This window comes from Aythya fuligula, chromosome 1 (genome assembly GCF_009819795.1).
Source record: "Aythya fuligula isolate bAytFul2 chromosome 1, bAytFul2.pri, whole genome shotgun sequence".
In the NCBI taxonomy this organism is placed as follows: Eukaryota; Metazoa; Chordata; class Aves; order Anseriformes; family Anatidae; genus Aythya; species Aythya fuligula.
In genome coordinates this window covers 65,866,882-65,887,506 of record NC_045559.1, presented here as the reverse complement: position 1 = coordinate 65,887,506, position 20,625 = coordinate 65,866,882, and the positions used below count along the sequence as shown (strand labels likewise).

General features: G+C 43.5%; 1 protein-coding gene across 1 annotated transcript; it reads right to left on the bottom strand.

Annotated features, from left to right (window-relative positions):
- Window positions 1-5,237: 5,237 nt before the first annotated feature.
- On the bottom strand, window positions 5,238-18,872 carry USP18 (ubiquitin specific peptidase 18). The gene is made up of 11 exons (XM_032207398.1): window positions 18,837-18,872; window positions 15,732-15,921; window positions 14,765-14,861; window positions 13,531-13,676; window positions 12,121-12,200; window positions 11,162-11,308; window positions 8,914-9,009; window positions 7,442-7,612; window positions 6,377-6,508; window positions 5,868-5,917; window positions 5,238-5,296 (listed from the first exon to the last, which is right to left on the bottom strand). The coding sequence occupies exons 2-11, from the start codon at window positions 15,892-15,894 to the stop codon at window positions 5,248-5,250; spliced, it is 1,131 nt and encodes a 376-aa protein (XP_032063289.1). The 5' UTR covers window positions 15,895-15,921; window positions 18,837-18,872; the 3' UTR covers window positions 5,238-5,247.
- Window positions 18,873-20,625: the final 1,753 nt, after the last annotated feature.

The window sequence follows — 20,625 nt, the reverse complement described above, 5'->3', positions numbered from 1 at the left end:
GAACCCCGGGTTGCTGAGTGCAGGCTGGCTTTTTATGCAACATCCCTCCGTGGACAAGTGAGGACTGCACTTGAGAAGATCTGCTCAGCAAAGGCAAACCCTGTGGGAAGATGATGCCTTAAAACTACAGCTCGTCCCCAGGAGTGCTGTCACGGGATTCATTACTGGAATCTGTCAGACAGACAAAACAGGTTATTGTGGTCTGCTATTAATTATCAGTAAAGCCATTGTTATTAAAATCATTAGTAAAGCTAATTACAAACGTGTATTACACATTTCATTGTAGTTTAGAGTAATTACAGTCTTATTAATCCATGGGTTTTATTCCATATTAGGATGGCTCCTTTCTTGCAGACCTTTTTTAAACATACAACGCTTCTGTTCAATGTTTCTGTGTAAACACCAGTGATAAATAGTTAATAACTGACTCCTGTAAATTAAAATTATACTGGCAGTAAAACATCAAGGATTGTTTCTCTTTTACTTTCATATATAGTTTTGGGATTTGCAACATACAAAAACTTTAGAGACTAGGTATGATATATATATGCATCATATAACATCAATACATACATATTTATTTAAAAAAATAAAAACTATTTTTAATGTATTTATTGAAACTGGGGAATATCTGGAGCTGTGGATGAGTGCCAGAGATGAAGCAGACAATCTGTGTATTTTACACCTGCTCTATTGCTACATCACGGACTTTCCCTTAAGACTCAGCAATCCCAAAACAAACAAACAAAAAAAAAGGAAATGAAGACTTACCAGAATTTAGAGTAATTTCTCCACCCATTTATTCCTGGCTTTATCTTGCTTTTCAGGGACTTTGCTACCTGTGCTAGCTTTCATTTGCACAGTGGCTCTAGCATGGGGCAAATAATCCCAACTCCTTTGACGGGACTCTATGGCTGTGCTTCTGGCAGAAATCCAGGAGGTGCTTTTCCATACCCTGCCCCTATTCGAGGTGGACTCCACATTTTATATATATAAATATATGTATACAGCTACTTTGCAGGGTATGAAATCTCAGCACAGACTGTTTTGCCTAGCATTTAATTTCATGTACTTAAGAGTCATTCATATGCAGTTTATCTAGTGCACAAACTAACTGCTGTGGATGCAGAGGCATCCATGGTGACTTTTTGCAAAAGCAGCACAGGTCTGATGGAGTTTTTGAATCTATATGCAATGCACTTTGCACATTGTCCCACTCCTCTCATGGCCCAGCTGGCTCTGGAAGCAATATAAACTGGCAAGAAACCTGACAATAAATCCTTTGTATCTCCTGTGCAAGGGTCAAGTGCCCTGGGAAGGTTTAGTCTCATTTTCTCATCCGTTAGTTATATCCTGAATACTTCTGAGGTGGAATTGCTGCAGCGTATGAGCTCTGTGAGTGTGGCCCACAGCCTCCCAGCAGCGCTCCCTGCTGTGCTCTACACCGGAATGAAAAGGGTGGAAAAGGAAAGCTGTATTTTTTATGCAGTGCAACCCTTGTTTTTCTTCAAATGCAAACGCTGTATTTAATTTCCACATGCCTTCCAGGCATATAAGTTTTTCATAGGGCTCACAGTCAGTCTTCTTCAGCATATGTCTCCCAGACACAGTCCTGTAAGCAGTGACCCCAAATTTGCAATGAAATGAACTACATTATTAGTTGTTTTTAAGTACCAATAATGAGCTCAGCCTTTCTGCATATAGTGCTGTGGACAGCCAGCAAATCTGTATCACCACGAATTTTGTAAAGGGCAGGCAGCAGTGAAGAGGTCAAAGAGGAGCACAATATTTAGAACTAGAGAAGTTAATCCTCTTCATTTTCAGAAACACACAGTATCTACAATTGTGTTTGCTATTAATTTTAATGTGACTTTTCATCATGAAAATCAAAAGGAAGGAGACAGAGGTTTCATATCAAACTCACATAGCTCAGATTTGATCCCATTCATCCTTGGGCTATGTTTCAGAACAGCAGTCCTGAGGCCCTGCTTGGTTACAGTAGCAGCATGTGCATGTTGGGGAGCAAGTGGGAGCAGAAGTGTTGTGGCCAGTGCAGAGCCTGTGCCAGGGCTCCCAACATCTCCTCTTCTTCCTGATCAATCCACTGCATGCAGTGTGTGGCTCTACACCTGGTAAGAACTATGTGTTGATGCTGATCAAACCTGTGTTTGCTTCGTGCTGAGCAATGGAGCCTACCTGTCAGCTCCACAAGTGCAGCAACAGACCCCGCAACCTTTTTCCCCTGCCTATGGGTTGACCCCAGAGGTTGCTTCTTCCCCTCCCAGCCTCATGAACACGATGTTCAAGGCCAGAAGTGATATAGGGCATCTGTAATTTTAGATCAGGCAACGGTGAGAAGAGACAAATCCTGTGAAAGAGCTGCGCAAAGCTCTACCTGTAACCTTCACTCTGTTTTGAGTGCTGCCTTTGAACTGAGGCCCCCACCTCCCTGCTTCCTGAGGCCCCATGCTCCCTGACACTTCCTTGAAAAGACCGCAGAAGAAAGGTTATAGGCCAGAAAACCTCTAACCTCAGATGGCTCTGATTCTAGTTCAAACACTTTTATTATGATGATTGAAGTACTTCAACTGTCTAGACCTCAGGGACTTGCAGTCTTTGGGGACCCTCAGTTATAGCCTGACATGGTGAAAAGAATCAGTCTCCGTGTTTGTTAATTCAGGTCATGAACTTGGACGGTCCTGACGTGGGTACAGCACTCATTTTACCACTTTTGCTCTGGGACCAGTACCACAAAGAGCACAGGGTGGAAAGCTCAGGGTTACTGCAGGGTTATGGTAAACTGCTAAATCTCTCTGTCTTTACCAGCCACGGCCTCCCTGCATGTTCAGAGAGCCAGCCAGCGCGGACAAATAACATAGTATGTGTTGTCTCTTACAGCATCTCTGTCCTCCCACAGGTGTTCCAGCAGCTGATATGAAAATGTCCCCAAGGAGCCCTAATTGTTAGAAATACCTCACTGGGGCTTCCAGTATTAAAAGTATAACCTTTGTGCCCATTTCTGTCTACACCACATTTGGGACTTGACAGCTCCTGGCTTCCAGCACGTAAGAGAACACCACACTCACAGAAATGTTTGGTAGTGGGGTTGTGCTGTTGCTGGGAATAAGGCAAGCTAACAAGCAGTGGGAGCTGAGTGGCCCTTACTGGGAAATTTATGATTTGAGGGAAAAACAGACCAAGAACAAACCAGAAAGCTTATTTTCTAGGGAATTTATCCCATCATGTTTTATTCAAAGAACAAAAAGCATAGATTTTTTTTTTTTTTTATTGAGAAACTAACTGAAAAGATTCTAAATATATCTCAGCAATTCCTTCCCTACCAGGTGCCATACCTGTAAGGTCATGTATGATACATTTCAAGCATTTTTTTCATAAGCATAGCTTGTTTTTAAATTTCAGATTATATCAAATCAGAAGTGTTCTTTCAGTCTTTTGACATATTCTCAGTTTCTGGAATTGCAGTCTTTCAGCTACTTCACGTATACAAAGTGATGGATAAAGCAGACCAGAACTTGATTTTCTTATTCACCACTCACAAGGTACTTCAGGAGTATGAATCATTCCTGAAGGAGAACAGGCTGAAAACTCCTCATGCTGGTGACAAATAGATTTCTTAAAGTAGAATGAGGAGTGCAAGTACAAGAGAGTTAAACAGAATAATGGACCTTGCCAATACGGTGAAATAAATACGTGCTAGCTCATAACAATCTAATTCTACAGCTATGATACAAACTGTTGATTTACCTTCCATATACCAACAGAAAACGGACATGATTTGGGACTTTCATCATCATAAAAAAAAAAAAAAGATTATATATAGCTGCTAAATAAATTAGTAATTTTTAAATGCACCCAGTCCTACAAAAATAGCACCCTTCTAAAGAAACAGTCAAAGAATACCTCTAGGCTGGAAGGTACTTCAGGTATCAAACTACAGGAATCACTGACCCTTTCACACTGTGGTAGGTCAAGACTTACCATGATGAGCGCTTTAAAAGCATTGTAACCAAACTTTTTGACTTTCCTCAGAGATGAACCCTATGATGATATTTTAGAACACCACTCTTCTGATTGCTGCATGATACTGACCTTCCTTTCTAACTCTTCTTTTCTTTATTTTCCTTCCAGCTGTGTAGTCTTGCCATCTTGCCATGGGAGCACAGGCTGGACCTGTGCTCCCAACACAAAATGACAGGATTCAACAGAAGATTTTAAAATGACTCACTCTTTTTTTTTTTTTTTTTCAGACTTGCTCTCTACAGAGTATTTTCTGTTTGAGGGATATTTCCACTGCATGAAGGAAGGGTGAGAGGGAGAGAGCAAGACAATTCTTGCTGGCAAAGAGCTGAAGAAAAACAAAAATTCCCAATGTTCAAGCATATCAGAGCTTCTCATTTCTCCTCTTATCACATTGTATCAAGTGTATTGCACAAAATCACTAACTACCTTCAAAATTTCTGGATATCACTGAGTGATATACCTCTATACAGGAAAAAATGAATAAAAATGCCTGATAGGCATGCTAAAACAAAATCAGAACTACTGCAATAGCTCCTGATTTAAAAACATTTTATGCTGACACCAACTTTCAATAACATCTCAATCCCTGCAGCGATAGATTTCCTTGAAGGTTTTTAGGAGCAAACATCAGTGATGCATGCGTGATAAGGACCCTGGTCCCTGTTCCAGTTGTTTCTCAAGACTTTTGGGGTCTCCCCCTCATCATGCCAACATCTAACAAGGCCTTCAAAGGGCAGAGTAAGCCTCAAGATCGTATGACCTTATGGCTATCATGGCTCTCTAGCCATAACATATGCCTTCTTGGAACATCATGAAGACTTTCAGGACGAAAGATTCCTCTGCATTGGGATCTAGGTATCAGCATTCAGTAAACTGCTAAATCAGCAGAGACAAGGACTAACTTTACTATTATTTAAGAGGAAATTAATGTATAGAATTACACAAATATCAATGATACAGTTAATAAATAATCACATGACATGAAAGAAAATGTTTCTAGATGCAACAGTTCTTAGATCCTTTCTCCAGCTGAGTTTGTCCTCCATTTCTCTTACTAAAAAAAAATAATGTGAAGGTCATAGACTGAGCACAGATCTTTTCTGTGGAGCATTTTTACCCATCCACACTGATACACAGATGCTGAGCTTCATGGACAAGGCACAGTTTCCCAAAACTCTGGAATCATCTGGATTCATCTGGATAAGCCTATTGGGGATGCTTTTTCATGTAAATCAAGAGATAGGCTGTTTGTCCCCTGTGGAAAAAAAGAAAAAGCATAGCAAGTATGTTTGAAGATCTTGGTAATCTTAGTTGTAAGCAACCTCCCAGGTGTTCTCCTATTCATCCTTTTTGAGATTTAGGTCAGCAGAAGTGGCTCTCCCCAGTGTTCCTATGGGAGTTTACAATTCTAACCCGCTGGCAGCGCTATAGCTTATAGGAGGAATTCTCTCTCTCTGTGCTCATTGTCTTATGATGCATCAAAACACAAAGCATGGAGAAATCCTGACTGATGTGCCTTAGTCAGGTAACTTTACTTAGGTAACTTTAGTCAGGATTGAGGGTGGCACTGGTGACAATCATAAGTAAGAGTACTGCTCCTGCAGCCCCACTAATGACTACTCATTAATCCTGCAGGCTCAAGGTACAGCCATATACAGGTAGGTGTATTAAGTAACCAGACTGCAGCAGTGCCACTTCTACACTTCTGTATTCCCAGATCATGCTAGGCAATATACAGTTCAAATAATTTGTTTTCCCTCTCTTTGCTACATCATTTTCCAGACCCCAGAGAAACATTGGGTGAAAACACAGAGGCTCTCACTTACCAGTAGAGGTCTGAATGTCCATATGTACATTTAACATCATCCCACGACACCTGAAGAAAAACACAGAAGATGAAGGTGGTAAAAACTCTTAGTGGATGGGCATACAGTGACACCAGTACAGCAGTCCTCACGAGGGTGACAAAAGTCATACTTTCAGGAACTAAAAACATTTTAATAAAGCAGTTTATTACTCTTACTTTATGAGGAAAATCAGTTCCTCTGCCTCTCTTGAACATAAGTTAAACAGATCTAGAGTACATAATGTAGGGTATACGGTCAATAGCTGTTTCTGCAAAATGCAAACCAGAGCCTGAGGTCTTTTTTGGAACAGAAGCTAGAGCTGTTTTGCCCTTAACTCAGAGTATGCTGTAGCAGAAGAATGAGGTGCACAAAGCTCTGCAGCTTCATTTTTCTATCCTGGTTCCCTTTTATCAGCAGTCAGTCAGATTAAATAAGATCTGGAGGAGTGTCTGGAAAGTTACAAAGGAAATGTAGATTTGTGTCCTCACCTGGCAAACAGTAGAATCATTGAAGCAATACCATTTGCATTCTGTGAGACTTCGAATATAGGCACAGTAATGTCCAGAATGAGCTGATCCTGAATGAGCAACAACAGCAAAAAGCTCATACTGCCAGGCAGCCTGTAAAGAGACATAGGGTAACTTTCAGTGAAGAAGTTTTCATTTATCTCTGCTGAAGAAAAGCAGCAGCCAGGACAGCAAGAACGTGCATTGCACAAGCAAAAATGAGAAAGGTTAGATTTGTCTCGAGTACCCTGTCTTTTATAGTATTACCTGCAGAGTTCTGCCCACCTGCTGTGGACTGGCAGCCTCCCTGGAGGTCACAGTAACATGGAAAAGGCAGTCGGACAGCAAAGAGGCAGTAAAGGGATGACAAAGGTGCTACGCTGCAGGCAGCACTGCACCGGCAAGGTTTTGCTGCTGCCACACTTTCCCTTGTTACTTCTTAGTAAAGTGAAGACACCCACATTATGGCAGATCACTCAGCTGCATGGCAAAGCTGTTGTCTTCCTGCTAACTTCGACTCTGTGGCAAACAATACTGTACAGGAAACTGCCAGGAATGAAATTCCCCTGTTTTGGGCTGCCAGCCTCTGCAGATGGTATGTCTGAGGCTCACTGAAGCTGTCTTGCCACGGAAGCTGAACCCCAAGTTGCCTCTAAGGCAACAGCTGGATTTGGCCATCCAAATCATCTGTGTTTTAAGTCTTTTTGGTAGTATAGTTAGACACAGAAGAAAAAAAGTTATGCTAACCATTCTCAGAAAAATAAAAGGTTTTATTTCCATAAAGCCTGTTTTCTGTCCTAATGGCAGAAATCTCCAGTTATGGTACCTTTGGTGATTTACTCTAAGCACAGAAACTTGAGCCTGAAATAGCCAGAACCATGGGATGTGAGACAACTCCAGACACAGGTAAAGACTGAGATGTACATTTCTAAGACAGATGCTTTGAACTGAGGTGAGCACCAGTGTGATCTCTAAGTTTTTATCAAACTTGAGCAAAGGTGAGAAGAAAATCTACCTCTTTCAGAGAACGCATTGGGAGTATCTCACCTTTTCACTGTCATGTGCTTGGCTCTGCTGTTCTGTCAAGACTGCATTGAAATCAAGTTCTTGTGGGAATGGCAGACAATGACTAAGTTTGTGGACGTCAGCTGATCTTTCAAAGCAGAAGCGCTTTAGGTGTATGGTCAGGGTCTGTGGCAGATGGACTAGCTTCATGCTCTGTAAAGTAATAAATAATGCAATTTAAAACCAAGGAGCAAACCCAGGGGAGCTGGGATGGAAACAGCCATTACCACCAAGCAAATGTAGCACGGGGAGCAGGTGGTGCTACAGTGAATGAAAACCAACTGCACAGGACAGCAGGTGCCAAACCTTAGTAGCCCATCTATGCAGAGGAGACACATACATGTAGTAAAGCCGTGCTGACCAAGTTTCTCAACTTCAGCGTGATCAACACTGAGCCTCGGGTGTCTCATGGGTTGCTTCATTTCTCATCTGCTTTCCCAACTTTATGTTGGTAGCACTCCCATACCTGTTCCCTCGGATCACTGACCCATGGACTGGAAGATGATGGTGCTAAAGACTGTTTAGGCAACCAAAGCAGCCACAGCATACAATACAGATGGTGCAGCATGCTAGATAGCTGCAACAACCAGCAGGCTGTTTCTACACCATGAAAACTAATCATGTTCAGAAGGATTTTCTCTCTTGAACATCTTCTCTGTGAAGATTACGTTGAGTTGTTTTGCTATCTACTGGGTTGGCTGTACTCTTCAGTGGCAAGATACCTGATGTGTTCATCACCTCCTTAAACCTGAGCACCACAACACCATCAATAAATAGATAAGGTCTTGGGTGGGTGGGTTGATAGGCAACCACAGTGCCTGGTGAGGAGAGGCAAGCCAACTTCCTTGTGACGTGGCCAGCAGAGCTCTGTGGAGCATGCCAAGCTGACAGCTCACTCCTCCCAGCACTGCCTTTGTTGACATTACTGTTGCTGCCACCAAGACATATGTATGTACCTTGGTCTAGGAGGGCAACCCACTCCTGAAAATATTGTGGAAAGTCCCCTCCAAGCCTTGAGCTGAAGTACTCTCCCCTATACATCTCTCTCTTCACCGTGCTAGTCTCTTAATGAAACAGCTAACTCATCTGCTGCCAGAGACCAATACTATAAGTGCAAATCCCAGTGGAGAGCAGGGGAGAAGAGAAATCCCCCTATGGTATCCTACTCTTAAGGGTATGCACAGCACCAGTAGCATATTTTTGTCTAACCTGAGGTGACTTGCATTAAAACCCAGGAAAGCATTCTTTTGTCACTAGAGCTACATTCACAGCACAGATCTGCCTAATCAGAAAGATGCATATGGCTTATACCTAGCTACTGCTGCCATGCAGGCAAATCTTTATGTTGCTCATCTCCTCTTAAATTTATATGGTTCAGACCTTCTTCCACCCTTCCCAGTCCTACAGGGAGTTCTGGGTATAAGAAACATATGGAGAAATACTTCTTTGATTACCTGCAGAAAAGGTGTTTTCTTTTCACAGTATTCACAGAAACACATGTTGTGACCAGTCAACTCTTCTGGATGGAAAAAGCACTGCAGGCAGTCCTCCTGAGAAGACAGAGGAGATTTCTTTCAGTTGAATTCCTTCAAGCCAGATTTCTATTTCTACTTTGTTTCACTGGGTACATGCAAACAGCAAAGCTACAGAAGGCCTACTTTATTCAAAGGACAAAATAATGCAAAATACTTTTCTCTCCTTTATCATGAGTTAGAGTGAAATCAAGTACTGCTAGTTGGATTTTTCTGCTCGTTTTTCATGTTAAAAAGGAGATTTTGCCTGCCTTGCTTTCTTCTGATTTGTATACTGTAAGTTAGACTCCTTCTTGAACAACTACCCAGGCAGTTAGAAAATGTGACATGTTCAGTGACCTGTACACTAAGCAGCAAGTGGCACTGTTAAGCATGCTAGTCACAGTAGCATTAACAGACAATTTTTTAACCAAACAAAATAGGAGGAGGATTTGGTCATGTCAGCCCATACAGGTACTTCAGTTTTCCTTTTTTTGTTTAACTTGAGCTCTAACAGCACAGTTTATTTTGTTTTCCTGCACACAGGAGAGTGACAGAAGTAACATCACCTTCATTCTTCTAAATACAAAGACGGAATTCAGGAAGGAAGTTTGCAGGAAGAAAACACCGGGTATGAAGACTGGCTAAGGCAGAGCAGGGAAGGCTGACCAAACGCAGAAAACTAGACTGGTGGACGTCCTGACCCATCTGTTTATAAGTGACTTATGACATTAGATGCCTTAATTTCCAAAAGGCCCTGCTTAAGTCACATTAGGACTGGAAGTCTCATTTAGCACTGAACCTCCAAAACCAAAGAGCCTGTAAGTTGGGATACCCAAAACCAAGAGATTCAAGGTCACTAGTGACTTTTGAAAATGATCTTCATTGAGCCACAGTTCTTTATCTTCCACCATCTGAAGTCAGCAAACATGACTGCAAAGCTTCCCTTTATATAGCAACCCTCATATTATCAGTGACTATACAGGCAGCCACAGTCAGACTACACTGGCAAGGCATTCACATATGTACACACGCATACACATACACTCTGTGCCAAATCACTTCTATTGCAGCGTGACCAGATGGCCCATACAGGCCAGGGCAGTCCTAAACTAGACACTTGTCCCATTATGCCAACATGGGAAAAAATATCTTCTTTGTATCAACAAAAATATCCACAAAACATCAACAAAGTAACACCAACAGAAATACACTGATCTAGCTCCAACTTAGAATGAGCATGTGTAAGAAACAGTTGTGCATCTTTCACCCAGGACGCACATTACACCCTACCTCCCTTTTCACACTGCAGACCTGAGGTCCCCTGTTCTTACTCTCGCATTGGGTAAAAGTGAGACTAGATCCCAGACTCAGTCCTTACCCTATCTTGTAGTCCAACGCAAGACCGTACCCCCACTGTGCAGCCTGGTACTGGATCATCCCCACCACGTTCATTTTCTTTAAATTTGATAGTGGTACATTGTGGCAAATGCACCATAAACAATCAGCTCCCTGTGTATCCCCTCTTCCCTAGCTCTGGGTGTTACATCATGTGGTGTTTCATCAGCAGTAAAAAATTAGAATACACAAAAATGACACTGCTGCATGAGTGTATTTTACACCTATTTCAGTTATTATTTTTGCCTCAGGGGTTCTGAAGGAGGTTTCCTTATCTTGGAACAGTACAAAGTAGTCAGAATAAGGTTCAGTTGTCCAGTGAAGCTGAAAACATCCACCCCCTATTTGTTGCAGCACCCATATAGCCACCAACACTGCTCTGTCTGGGTATCAAACAGCAGTACCGATTTACCAGTAAAAGGACACTGCACTGGGCAAATGCAGGATGCCTGGCCAAGGATTACAAGTTCTGTAGGGCACTTCACTGTGGTAGCTAAGCTCTCACAGGTGTGCATCACTGCGTAAGTCTGAGTCTTATATTTAGTCAACAGTCTTCTCAAAAAGAACTTTCAAGGACTTTATTTTCCAACCCCAAAATCAAACAGATTTTTTTGGAGAAGTTTAGAGCCCCTTAAAACAAACAAGAAATGAGAATGGGAAAAAGTCACCTCAAAACCCCAGACAATCTGTAAAGATTCTAGCTGAGTCCCATGAAACACCAGTCCTGCAGGGAGAAGACTCCCACAGCGAATAGAGGAGGAATCTAAGGAAACAGCGCTGCCACTGATCTTACCAGCGTCTTCAGCTTGTGGGAATTGGAATCCAACACTGGGAGTGGAAGGGTTAACATGTTGCTATTCCTCTTCGTTTCAGAAGAGCAGATCTGACAGGCCAGGTGCTCCTGTACGCAGATAGTGTACAAATCACTCAGCTTTGTAACCTGGAGAGAGTAAAAATAGCCAAAACACGGTTTGTGAAGAACACAATGGAAGTATTTCCCCGTGCATGTGGGAAGGGCTGTGTGGGCATGTCACTTCACTCAGTGTCACTGGTTTAAGGCTTGAACCCAGATCTGACATGAACTTATGTGGACAGGGCTCTTCCCACCACTTAAAGGAGAACAACTCCTTCCCCTCATCCGCTAGCAGAGGGAAGAGACGCATCCTATAACAAGAACGGACAGCTCAGTGTCTGCTTTAATGCTGTTTTATTTGGAATTGCAACAGGAGCCCATCTTCTGCATGAAGGGAACTGCGACACTGGCTTGAGGAAGAGTCCCTGTTCTCTTATTTTACACAGCTCCCCTGGGAGGAACTGTCATATACAGAACATACCAACAGTGACTAATGCTAATGAAATGCACATAGGCGACTTCAAAGAGCGAAGGAACTGTGTCAAGACATGCCAACTAATGCTTACAGAAATTTGGGAAGTAAAGAAATGCATGTTGAATAAATTTGGCGTTGCACAAAGATAAATCGTTTTGTTTATTAATAAACTCTCCCACTAGAAAGAAGACCCTGACATGCTCTAAAGATAGGATGAACAAAAGTTAACCATGGTTCGAACTGATGAAGCCTATGAAATCAAGATTGTCCATCTGAAAGATGAGAGGGAAGATCCAGATGGGAGATAATTCCAAAAATTTCATAGGATAATTGACAATGGATGGGATTTTTCTTAGAGAAGCAGAAGAAACCGCATATGACAAAGGCTAAAGAGCCTGGTGTTCATTTCAGTGACTGTCCTTACCAGGTCTTGGTCTTTTATCTGCCTCTTTACCAAGTTCCAGAGAGTCAGAAAGAGTTGGGCAGCATCGTGTTGCATAAACACTGGACAAACAGAAAACACAACCTTGATCAGTATTATTGACAGCAGCGAGCACATACTTCCCACAGGTGGCAAAGGTTGTCTCATTCTCCTTAACCCATTAATCCAGTGTCCTGTTCCATTGCCATCCTCCACCAGAGAGGGAGCTTAGACCGGAGACAAGCTGTGGTGGCTTCATGTGACCTGAGCAGGCAGGGGGAAAATATGGGAGTGCTTGAGTGCCCTACTGTAAAGCAAATATAAAGTAAAACCTTTATATTTGTGGACTACCTGTATGCTTGATAACAGGTGAAACAAATTTTGTGGAATAATTCAACACCGTGAGATGGAAGTGTTTTCAACTTCACTAAGAGTCTGCAAGACTTGCCAAAGGTATTGACTTCAGCTGATTTGTGTTAAGATTACAGGCACCCCTGAACAAAGATATCTCAGAAAATAAACCTTTCCTCATGTCTACTAGCACATCTATGATCCAGGCAAAGTACTACTTGCCAGGATATATAACTTTATGAACCACACCTGAATTTTAAGAATGAAGTGTCAAGCTTTACAAGTTCTGTTTGGGCATCTCTCTTTAACTGAAAGAGAGAAGGCAGAATGCAGAGCCATTCAGTCTCAGAAGGAATTATATAAACAGAAATATGTTAGCTCATGTTCCCGCTTCACATAGATCTGGGCTGGCTACTGTCTTGTCCCTCTCAGTGTTGCTCTGTTTTGTCTTTTATAAGAGAAAGATCAGGGCATTTGTATGCAAACTACCATCTTTATTTGTACACATAAACAGACCCTCGGTATCACATCCTCACTGGACACCTGTGCATTCAATAATCTCTCTCCTTCAGGCCCATGTCCAGGTGGGAGGTTAAGCCAGCAAATTCTTCTCTTAGCATTTATAACAACAAACAGGAAAGGGATCCTTGGGAAATTGGGTGAGCTCAGTATCTTTTCCACATAAACTCTTCATTCTAATAAGAAATATTATCTGTTTCAGTTACCATATCAGTACAGTAAGACAAATCAAGCCGTAAGCTGTCCAGCCTATGCTCTGCACAGCCCTTTCATTCTTGCCAGCATAAATAGATGAGTCTTCTCATCCTTTGGACATCAGCAAGGATATCTGGCAGGGCTTTTTTTCCCGTTCTTCAGAATTAAGACACAGCACCTCACTAACAACTAGGAGGTAGCTATAAAGAGCACTACATCTTCAACTACCTACTCCTCATGTTTCTGAATCCCTGAATGAGATGACAAAGTCTGCACTGCTTGCTAGTGCTTGAAAACTAATATCCCCAGTTTGCGGAAAGAGGTGGACATGGGAAAGGGGCTGCTTACAATCCATTCTGTATACTGAAAGACAGCGAGCAAGATCTGTGGGAAAAACAGCTTTCTGCTTGCCAGACTGCATGTTCTCCAACAGCAAAAGCATTTGGTATGGGACATTCCTCCTCTTCAGTGAGGCATTTGGGGGCACCGTGATCCTATAAAGAGAAGACATAGTATGAATGGTAATCAAGCAGCAAAATAGAGAAGTATTAGACACCACACCTGAAGGAGCAGAGGTGTATGGCACAGATAGCAACTCCAGAAGAATCAGAATGGGCACGTTTTTAGCAAAAGAAGGAAAAAGAGAAAGCCCCCGTTCCCTGTCCCTCTGCACAGCTTGGGGGGAGGACATAGAAGAGGGTAGATGGGGGAAAAGGTGTTTTTAGTTTGCTTTTAGTTTGTCACTGTTCCAGTCAGCTAGAGATAGACAATAACTTATATTAAACTCCCTATGTTGAGCCTGTTTTGCCCGTCACAATGTTAAGTGATCTCCTTGTCCTTATCTCAACCCTTGAGCCCTTTCCATCACATTTTCTCCCCCTTTTCCTTTGAGGAGGGGGAGTGAGAAAGCAGCTGTGGTGGAGTTCAGCTGCGTACCATGGTAAAAACACCACATTCATTTCCAAATACGAGGCAAACTGAGCAGGACCTGAAGTGTCTTCCATGTTCTAGAAGCAACATTAGTTACAGCTGTTTTCAAAGCTGCTCTTGTCTCCCACCTATCCTTTCCTTCATTTTCAACATACCCCTAAAATTTCATGGGTAGGTATATCATAATGCTTGTATTTCAACCATATGCCAACTGGGAATCTCTTTGCCTTCTCTAAATTTATTGCAGTCAACAGTTTTTTTCTGAGCCTTTCTTCAAATAACAATGGCAACCCACAGCCTACATTATTTAGCTTTGCCCATTCATGACATGAGTCTTCTCTGCCTGTAACTTTTCTTCTTCCCCCTCTGCACACTGGTGAGTGTGGAAGAGTGAGGTACAAGTCATAAAGGCTCCATTCAGGATTGCAGCATTCTGATGTGCAAACATCACAGGAATGAAAGATGACTAACAAGTCAGAACTGCAGCCTCTACCTTTGTAGGCTCTAGTCTGTACAAGAGAGGCAGAGACCATGCTGAAAGCACCTAACACTCCTGATGAGCCAATCCTTCAAATGTAGCTCCCATACAAACAAGGAACGGAGACATCAGTGCAACAGGAGAGCTATCTCAGGTGATTCAAACAGGTGGTACCTTCGTAGTATCCTGGTGAAGTGTATGTTCATGAGGAACACTTGGAGTAGAGAGTTCAGACAGCAGGTCTGCCCCATGTTGTAAAGTCCAACAGCTCCTGTAGGTACAAAAAAGAGGAAATGAGTTCAAAGATAGGTACAAGAAAAGAAAGTGAAAATCATTTAAGGGATGGTAAACATCTTTTTGTATGTATTCGCCCATTCTGTGCACAGGTCCAACATCTTGTTCAGACCTTAGAGAGGGTTCAGCCTATGTTCAAGTAGATAACATTTACTTTTGTTTGGCAACTGACAGGAAAAATCCAAGTAAGCAAGGATCCTGATACTCAGATGTCTTCCTTTTTCTTTTTTTTTTTTTCTCTTTTTTTTTTTTTATAAGAAAGGAGATAGCCTGGGAGAAGTGGAAAAAGTCAGCTAGAGTTGTTCAAACTGCATACAAAAGAAAAGGATATTCTGTGCCCCAAAGCAATATTAGTAAATTACAATCAGAAATTATAAAGTCATCACCAAAGTGAGAGAGGGCATGGAACAGAAACTCAGAACAACTGAATTGCATACAGCTAGTGGTAATGAGGGATGCATCTCAGACGGAAGAGCATGTACACCTGAAATACTGATGACAGCCTTTGGGAGGCCAATCTAGTGATGCAGCAGAATAACCACGACCTTGTCCATGGTTGAGCAAATCTTGAAGCAATGCTGGCTGTGCTTGGAAAGAGGACAGCATCTAGGTGTTTTCAGCTGCAGTAACCAATATGAGGACTTCAAAGGGGAGAACACCCTGAGATCCTCACGTAAGCCCTTCTCAAAAAACAAAATGGTTACTTGACAGCACAAAATGAGAATCATCTGCACATTCCTCGGTGAAGAGGTAAAGAATAGGAGAAGATGAAACCTAAGGACAAAGAATGGAACAGAAGGCACTACAGACAGAAAATACGAGTGAAAAATAGGCAAAGCTTTATTACCATTTTTTAAGTCTGCCACACCAAAGACTAATGGTAGCCTCTGGTCTTTAGTCTTCAGCTCTTTCTTTTCCTCTTTATTATCTTCTTCTTCTGCCGTCACGTTTTCACGTAGTGACATCTCTGGCTTTTTGCTCCTTTCTTGACGTCCACTTCTTTGGCCCATCAACAATACAGCACTATGACAGAAGAACTGCAGAAGGACACAGAAAAATGGGGATCACCCAGAAACACAAGATTTGTCTTTGTATTTGATATTTTCATTACGAAAAAGCTGAAATGTCAATAAAATTAGTATGATTACTGCAGTGACATTTGGTATGTTTGAATTAGTATGGATATAGTAGCTGTGCAGTATATCAGCACGGTAAGAGACATGGAACTGGATGGCAACTGCACATCCTGTACCCCTTGTATGACTACATAAATGGCCTTCCAATTCCACAGAAACAGCCCCACCTAACCTGGGAACTCCGGATATACCTGTTCAAGATTTGGTGAATAAAATTATTAAAATTGTTCAAATACCAGGCAATGCAAAATTTCTCTTTTCAGTAAAAGCAATGCTTTAAAGCCTAAAGCACCCTAAATATTCAAAGGGGCAAATTTCACCTTCTCTACCTTTTAATCTGATAAGCATTTATGGTTTTTTTTTCTGGTTGGGCTCTTATCTGCATTGTTTTTAAGTGCCCTAGTCACAGCTCTAGAGGAGCACCTTGGACTCTAATTTTTAAAAGCATTTAAGCACCTAAGAATCATTTTCATTTTACAATCCTTCAGGCAAAGGAACTGTTTAAGAGAGCCATTATAATGCCTTGATTTTAAAGGGAGTACTGAATGGACCATTTCTCTAACAGTCTCTTATGACTCAACTACTGGTTCTTTAAAAAAAATAATAAAAAAATCACTGAACTAAAGCAAAGTAAAAATACTCAAGCAAAACAATGCGATAAATGCAACTAAACAAAAATGAAACATTTTTAAGAGCCCACATTCGACATGGAAGCTGAATCAGAAAAAAATGGTATGCTTAGGGAAACACTCACAGGAAAACAAAATAGAGAAAGAAAGGAAAAAAATACCATATGTTCAGGAATCATCATTACACAAATGATGAACAGCATGTAAAATGAACCCGAGGTCATTCCAGGTGCAAAAAGAGTGAAGAAAATCTACCAAGAAAGGGAAATTACCAAAAAATCCTGGTTCTGCTTTTCATGAACAGAATTTTTTATTTCAAAAGCTTGTTATTTTTCAGGTTGACTCTGCCTAATAATGCTATATTTCAAAGTTTACAAAAAATTTATCATGGAAACTAGAAAACTAGAAATTATTTTTCCCAATTACCATTTTTAAGCTTCAGTGTATTTTTCCCAACCATCCTTTATCAAAGTTACTTTTGAACTCAAAGTGTCATACACCCAGATATGCTAAATAACATCAAATTTGCTGAAGAGATTTATCTGGGGAAAAAAAAAAAAAAAAGAAAAAAAGAAAGAAAAAAAGAAAGAAAAAAGAAAAAAGAAAAAGAAAAAGATAAAGAAAAAGAAAAAGAAAAAGAAAAAGAAAAAGAAAAAGAAAAAGAAAAAGAAAAAGAAAAAGAAAAAGAAAAAGAAAAAGAACCTCGGGCATTCAAACACAGATTCAAGAACATTGCTCTTCATATTGAAAAACAGCAATTAGGACGGCTATGTGGGAAAAGTAAAATTGGATTTCAATTTCTTCTTCTGCAAAACACTCTGAGCTCAGGCTGCCTTTTCCCTGGGAAGCAATTTAACCAGGCATTCAGGTTTCTGAAAGCCCAGCACACCTCTGCTTGAGCAGCAAAAGCTGGTGGGTTTTGCTGGTGTAGTATCAGCAGGAGGGTGAGCAACGCCCACAGCCAGGGAGGACACAGGAGGAGACAGAAAGGAGGGGAAATGGTCAGCAGAGGAGCTGAACAGCAGCTATGGGTGTGCTGGGGATGAGCAGAACTTGTAAAACACAGTTCTGGGTACAGTTAAGGGCAGGATGAATGAGCAGGCTTGGGGCTACGAAGCTTTGGGTGATTTGAGAAATAGGTAGAAAGATGGTAGGGCAAGAAGGTGCAGGGCTCTACAGAGATGGCAGGGTTTGAAGGATTCGGCTCTGCGGTTTGATGACGCTCTCCCCCAGGCACCCTGGCACTGCTAACAGAAACCCTGGGTTGGGAGCAGGGACAGGAACAGAACTTTCCAACCCTTGCACAGAATTACCTCGTTTCAGCTATAAAAAATACAGTATTTCTAAGGTTTGCCATGACCTTCCTTTCCTGGCATAAAATGTACAAAAGTTCTGTTGCTGGGGCACGGGACTCGAGGAGCAAGCAACCCGATTTCTCCCCTATCACTGGAGGAGCAGGGACCCTTCTCAGTTCTCTTTGCAGGCGAGAGGGATGGCTCAGTCCTGCTGTACGTGGCTTGGCCGAGCCAAGCGACCAGGCTACCTCTGGGCAGCGAAAAGGCGGCAGTGATGTCTGCCTCACGTCCTCCACCCCGTGATCGGTGAGCCCTCTGGCCCACCCTTTCGTCCTCCATTTCGCTCTGCACCAGGTCGCTGGCCTGAGGAGGGCCTCTTGGTTCCCGGTCGTCAGTCACTTTTTCCTAGCATCGCCACTCCTTTCCCCTTCTTTCCATGCCAAGGGCACAGACCTCAGCCCTGAGGGGATAGATGGTGGTCCCTGGGTGCTCCAGGTCTGGGATGGACCGGAGCCCTTTATCTCCGTGCTTCTCATGGACACCGCTAAAATAACACTTTGCACTGTTCTGTTTGTGTCTAGCCCGCTCCCTTTTTTAGATATATTTTTGTCCATTGGAGAATATTGGTTGAAACATTAAAGAGAAACCATCCCAGCCACTACAAACGCCCATCACTTGCGCTCCCTTGCCAGCATGCCCAACACCCTAGAGGGTCCACCAGCTCAAAAGTCATTTTCACCGGTGAAAAGAAACACAAGCGACCAGGCTGATGCGCTACGAGTCCGGAGCCAGCAGTGCTCCGACTGGGTGCGTGCGGCCATGCAGCCGTCCCACCACGGTCTGGCTCCCCGACCCCGAGCAGCAGCAGCCGCAGCCCCCTCACAGCTCCTACCTCGCTCAGTCGGAGCCTCGGCAGCCCCTCAGCGACTCCCCGGAGCCGCGGGCGGACCCGGACCCTGCGGGCAGTCCCGTCGCACATCGCCCCGCTCACCTGCGGCTGCCGCGGCGGCGCTGCCCGAGCGAGACTGCGGGGCGGCTGCGTCAGAGGGCAGAGCGCCCACGGGGCCGCTCAGTTTTGATTTCCCGCTTCGCTCAGCCCAGGGACGGAAAGTGAAACTTCCCGCAGCCGCTCGCTGCGCTCCCTTCTCGCCGCCAGGGGCAGCCCCGCGGCGGGCAGAGCCGGGAGATGGCGGCGGCTCCAGCCGGGGCCCCTCCGCTGCTGCCCCTCGGCACTCCGAGCCTGCTCCGGGGGGGAAGGAGTGGGGTTGGATGGCACGGGGAGAAGCGGAGCGCTGCAGAAAGCAAGCTGGTCGTCGGCTGTGGCTGCCCCTCGGGAGGTGTGTGCTGCCTGTGCCTACAGCGTTCAACACCAGGCATTTGTTAGCACGGTGTTGGCTTCTTGTGGCAGCGAAAGCAAGGGGAAGGGCAAACTGTTCTCAAGGCACAGAAGCAAGAAATGGCTCGTTTAAAATAACCCCAAATAAGTACATGTCTTAGAAACTTAACCCGCATTCCAACCTAAAAGCCTCAGGAGTTTACTGCTTACGTGTGCCGTGGTTCCACAGTCAGATAGCTGAATGGCAGCACCGTGGTAAAGATACCCCAGCAAACCCCTGTGCCATGCGATGTCTGGTTTCAACAAGGCCAAGGATGCCTGGACCAGCAGAAGTGCTTGGGTGGCTGCTCCTCCAGTGTGTGCCGGGATTCCTGGCCTTCCTCTTTCTGGCTGTCAGCAGGAGGAACGGAGGGGCACGGCACCCTGGAAAGGGGCTTTGCTTGTTGGAGGATGGCCATCAGCCCGGCTTTGCCCCACATGAGGAGGCAGGAGAGTTCAGAGGTGAGTGATGCTGCCCGGCAGAGCTCTGCTGACTGAAGAAACGGTGCAGCTGAAGTAGGGCATCCTGCTATGTGTGTGAAAGAGATGGAGTCTCTGGGACCCCAGAATTGAGACTCCCCTTGCGATTTGGCAGGGCATACCTGCCTTCCCTTTATCTAAGAGCTCCAGCAGGCTGAGACAGCTAGACAGTCTCCAGACAAGCCCAAACCCTCAACCGTGCCTCTACTGGGGTTGGCAATTCCAATTCCAATGAGGCAAAAGGTGTTGCTACTTTACACAGGCTATGGGGAGCTCCTGAAGGCCTCTGTTTCCCTTTCTTTGCTTCCTAGAACCTCACTGGTGTCTTTGGGATGCACCTTTACCCCTCAGGAAAGCCCTTTCTTTGAGCTAACACACTGAATTTGCATGTGCTGTGCAAAAGCCTCCAGCTGTTGTGTTACTAATTTACTAAATTCAGTGGATGTTACAAAAAAAAAAAAAAAAAAAAAAAAGAGAGAGAGAAGGGAAGGAAGGAAGAAAAGAGGGAAAGGTAAGAAAGAGAAAGGAAGGAAAGAAAGAAATGATGAGGGAAACCATGGCTTAACGTAGCCCTGCCTTACAGGCTTCTTCTTGTACAATAAAAACATTTCACAGTTAGAGCCAGCACAGCTGCTGGGCAGTCAGAGCTCCTCAGCTGTGGCAGCAGTGGCAGTAAAAAGCTTCCTGAACTGCCACACAGACATATATGGGGAGCTGGAGCAGCTGCAGGCGGAAGATTACAAATGACTCAGCGTCTTTCTTGTGACTCAGGTGGAGCTTGTTGGGAATGATGTAGTGGTGTTCACTTTCTATTCCTAGCTTGTGT